The following is a 5000-nucleotide window of genomic DNA, read 5'->3' on the forward strand; positions in this document are numbered from 1 at the left end:
GGTCATCCGTCTCATTTTGAGGTTCGGTGTTCCGCGATTCATCTGACAGGGCGGTTTGGAGAGTGGATGGAGGGAAAGAACGGTTCACCCCGAGGCCCTGGCTGAGGGAGGAGGGGAGCCCGGCGGTAGTGGTCACTATAATTAGGGGCTATAGCTACGACTCAGAAGCAGATCATGCTTTTGAACAAACAGCATATGGAGTTTCGTGGTGGGGGAAAAAATAACATTTCGTCCAGCGCTCCACTCGCTGGCTGACGCTGAACGAATGCGATCCTCTTGACCGAATATGATTGGCCTGGCACGATGACGAACCGAAAGGCATATGTGTGTGGGTCGGTGAGTGAGTGTGTATGTGTATCTGGAGGTTTAATGGTATTGGCGTGCACGCCACACACACACTCACACACACACAATTGATGGTAGGAAGGATGATTATTTTCTAAAGCGGAGGTAGCGTTCTGATGGAGTTTCCAGTTGGTGGACACAGAGACATAAGTAGGTCATGGGACCTCACTCCTGCTCTGGTGAGCAAAATGAAGGATTAGGACCTTCAGGGTCGGTCGGTGTATGCTGAGCTAACCAATACGTTGACCAGGCTGCACACATGGGAGGATGTGAAGGACAGCTTACAAGGCTAAAATATATATATATTTCAGACAATGTATCTACCATCCATCAGTCAATATGTATGTATGTCTCTCTGTTTTGCATGCATGTATCTGTAGGAAAACATGAAGGACAAGAGAGACAGATGCATGCATAGATGCATCCATCTCTCTTTTCATTTGTGTTTCTTTACATTTATACCATTCTAATAGTAGTTGTTAGTTGTTGTTAGTGGTAGTTTTCGTCCAGTCTTCCCTCTTATTGCTCTGCCGCTGCTGGCTCCTTCCTCTCCTCCTCCATCTGGCCTCTAGTGTGAGCGTGCCAGGTTTCTCATGTAGAGATATGCCCTCTTATAGTTCCTAGAAGCAGCTTGCCCCCCCGTCACCCCCCTGACCAGGCACATGGTGGCAAGCCATTGGCCATCATCATCAACAGTATTATTCATGTTATGTAAACTAGGCGTATGCAGCAACAGGGCATGACTAAGAATACATTACGCGTAAACAATTTCACAATTCAGTTTAAAAACAAATCTATATGATGATTATGTTTTCTTTTCGGATATAAAACACAATTTAACTACCTGCATGTTTTCTCAAGATACACTTTTGTCATATTTCACAAAGGGATGGAATCTGATTCAGGAGAGTCCAACCCCTGCTACTCAGAAACTCCTAACCCCTCCTAACTCCCATAGGCCTTCTACACGTACAGCATGATGGTGAATCTAATACGCATCATGTGGTTTCCCTGGGACCTTTAGCCAGCATCAGTCTCATGCAAACAGAGCCAGGGGGAGGGATTCAGAACCTTTGTATCGGGGGCTTCACACTAACGTTTGTTTTCTTAGCACACAACGCCTGCAAGTAATGAAATCGTAGACACTCTCTCTGTGTTGCGACTGCTTGTTGGTAATTCGTCTGTATGCTGATGGGTGGATAGAAAAAAACTCGGGCAGTAGTCTAACAGACAAAGCCAAACAACAAATCGCTGCTCCATGTGCCTATTACAGTCTCGGTGTGTCGCCAAACGTGTGTCACGCCCGGTCCACACAGTGATACCTTTGCTTAACTCGAGCTTAGTACTCAGTGCTACCGAACATACCAGACGGCCCCACAAAGCCTTCATGACATCCATTAGCTGCAGAGAGTGCTCAGATGGCATTCGTGCTTAGGCAGGTTTAATTGCACAACTCCTGCGTCTGCTTCCCCAACGATGCTTGCCTATGATAAGCGAATCAGATAAGCTGATTAAACACAGCACCATGGCTACAGCCACGGGATGAGCACTTGTTGTTGTTCACCCTTCTAGTTGTCCCACACGTTGTGGGGGCAAGCCCACTTGTTGACATCATCTCATTCTCGGTCCAGCAAATTCGGTTGGTGGGTTGTTTCTAGTCGGCCGTCGGGTTTCTGATTAGTACCGGGTGGGAGGGCGGGTGGTGTGGTTTTGGGGGAAATCATATCCATCCGGGCTGTGCTGTGATGTGGCCGTGGGTGAGGAGGACCAGGAGTGGGGTGGACAGCGGGGGGGAGGGGAGGACGGCTGAGAGGGCCTGTCGTGCGTGACCGTGATCCTGGATGACAGTTGGTGCGCTCCGTTGCCCTGATCTCCTTACTGCCTGCTTGGTGTCTTGGAGAAAAAAAGAGAAAAAACGGACTGGTCTCGACACAGCTTGCCATGGAAAATAACATCTTTTAACCTCTCTCTGTCTCTGTCTCTCGCTCCCTTTTCCTCCCTCTCGCTCTCCCCCCGCCTGGTCTCGCTCTCACCCTCTGTTGCACTCTTCCCCCTGTCATGGCCCTCCCCACGTGGGAATGTTATCCCTTACGGACCACTATCCCGGGTCCTGGACCATGTGATCGGGACCAAAACGTCATGTCTCCCTCACTGAACCCTGAAGAACCTCTTATTTCAGCTGGAGCTGGATGGCAATATTCAGAAGACTTAAACAGGGTTGCTAGGGGGAGCCGATTAACTAAGGACTCAAACAAAAAGTTCTGATAAAATCAAGCCTCCCAACTTTCCCTGCCACCGGTCCCGCTCGGCTAGGATCTATCTTTCTTCCAGCATCTCCAGTTATGGAGTCATGAATAAAAAGCATCGATGGTGTTCTATGGTGATCGTGTTCAGCAGCTGATGTTGTTTGAAGACTCCCTCATCATGACTTCATGGACAATTAGCAGCCTTGTGGTTGGTTGGAGTTTCTGACGTCGGTGGGGAGTGGTCATGGGCTGGTTACTGCGTTGTTAGCGTGTTGTTAGCCTGGAGGTGCGGGCTGCGTGCCCCTGCTAGTGTGGCATGATGTTGTGAGATGGAGTGCTGACCGTGATGTCTCTGTACCCAGCAGATCCAGCTTTGAGCAGGACGTGGAGCACGGCAACACAGATGGCCTGGGAGACTGCCAAAGTAAGCAGGCCTTCTTCGCTCCTTCTTCTCCTCCCCACTCTCTCTCTCTCTCTCCCTCTCTTTGCTAGCATTCATTCAGTTGATTCTTGCTCCCTACTTCCTCCCTCTGCCACTCTCTTGTACGCTTTTCTCTCCCCTCCTCTTTCTCTTTTTTGTTCCTTCCTATACAATCCTGTCCTTCACTCTCTTCCATCTGCCACTCTCTTAACTCAGCATCTCTCTCTCTCCCTCTCCCTCTATCTCTCTTGCTCACTCTCTATGTCTTTCTCCATCTCTGTCTATTCTCTGTATCTCTCTCTCCCTCTCTCTCTTATCTTTCTCTCTCATTCTGTCCCTCACTCTCCCTCTCTCTTTCTTCTCCTTCTTGCCCTCTCTCTCTCTCCTCTCTCTGTCGTCCTCCTACTCCCTCCCTCTCTCCCTCTCTCCTTCCCTCCCTCTCCTCTGCCTCTCTCTCCCTTCCTCTCTTCTTTCTTTCCTCCCCTGCTGTTTCCCTGATCCCTCAATAAGAGGCCAGTGTTCGTCCCCGTTATTCTCTGTGCAACGCAAACATGCAACAACACGGACACATTCAGTATCACACAGAGTAGCCAAGTGACAGCGAGACAGAGAGAGTGTGTGTGTGAAAGTGATAAGACAGAGAGAGAGAGAGAGAGAGAGAGAGAGAGAGAAGGAGAGAGAGAGAGAGAGAGAGAGAGAGAGAGAGACTGTGCGTGTGTGTGTGTGTGTGAATGTGAGCTAGAGAGAGAGAGAGAGAGAAAGAGAGAGAGACAGAGCAAGAGAGAGCAAGAGAGAGCGCACGAGAGAGAGAGAGAGATAGCGAGAGAGCAGAGAAGAGAGCAAGAGAGAGAGCAAGAGAGAGAGAGCGAGGGAGAGAGAGAGAGAGAGAGAGAGAGAGAGAGAGAGAGAGAGAGAGAGAGAGAAAGGACCGAAGTCACAGAAGTCAAGTGTACACACAACACAGGGCTTAAGCCTCAGCCTTTTGAAGGTCTCTCTCTGCATGCCACGTATGCCACCACACTGATCCCCTCTTTGTCTTTTTGACGTTGTCGATTTAGTTTGCGAAGACATCCAAGGCAGCCTTTGATGCGAAACAAATGTAAATGTCATGGATCGACACGCACACACATTTGATTTGATTCAATCGCCACTCTGTGCGTCCATCTGTAAGGGCCGTGCTTGGTATTTGAAGCCCATTCAAATTCATTACCGTGTGGAGTCAAGGGAAGCCAGAGTATCGGGGCAATATTAGCTCTCTCAGCCCATAGATTACCACTGATTACAATGCAGATAGGGTTATTGAGCAGCTGATCTAAGTTGAATTACTACGCACGTCATTGCATTTAATCACTTTTAAGCATAGGTGCCCTCGACCTCCCGACGGTAATTTTCTCTCTGTTTTCTTCTGTTTTCTAGATTCCTTTGTGGCTCTGAATGGTAAGTATCCCTCATGGAGCTAATCAAATAACAAGAGAGGCAAACCCTGCACGCGTCATCTCCCCTAAATCTGGCCTCGTCAGCCCCGCCCTCTCCTCCAATAAATCATCAGCCCTCTCAAGGAAATGAAAAACCCACCCACCTGTACAGCCACACATTATTAATGACCCAGATTCTAATTAAATGTCTTTTATCCCCTGTTTTTTTTTTTATAGACATTCAATCGAGTTATGAAGGTCATGAGAGCTTGCCGCATGGTCAGTTCATTTGGTTTTGCATTGCCATAGTCGTGTTGGTCCTAGTGGTGGTCCTATCCTACCCTCTACCTCCCACCTGATCCAACCCTGATGTGTTTGTGGAAGCAAACATTCAACCCCCCGGAATTAAATTCTCCCGTTAGCCCCCGTTGTTCACCCCCAGTTCTGCTGCCGACCCCAACCTCCCCTCAATACGCAAAACCGCTGCCCCTCCTCTCCATGCATCACTACCCCCCCCCCCTCCCCCCTGTGCCTGTGTTTGAAGCCTTGCCTGCCTGGAGCCGTAGCATCGAT

At 49.1% G+C, this 5000-nt stretch overlaps 1 protein-coding gene across 1 annotated transcript in view; it reads left to right on the top strand.

Annotated features, from left to right (window-relative positions):
• The window catches only part of sema6a (sema domain, transmembrane domain (TM), and cytoplasmic domain, (semaphorin) 6A), a 44913-nt gene that overhangs the window by 26670 nt on the left and 13243 nt on the right, over positions 1–5000 (top strand). The window contains 2 exon segments of the mRNA XM_060053484.1: positions 2957–3015; positions 4429–4449. Coding sequence (XP_059909467.1) covers positions 2957–3015; positions 4429–4449 — 80 coding nt within the window.

Source organism: Gadus macrocephalus, chromosome 6, assembly GCF_031168955.1.
Source record: "Gadus macrocephalus chromosome 6, ASM3116895v1".
Classification (NCBI taxonomy): domain Eukaryota; kingdom Metazoa; phylum Chordata; class Actinopteri; order Gadiformes; family Gadidae; genus Gadus; species Gadus macrocephalus.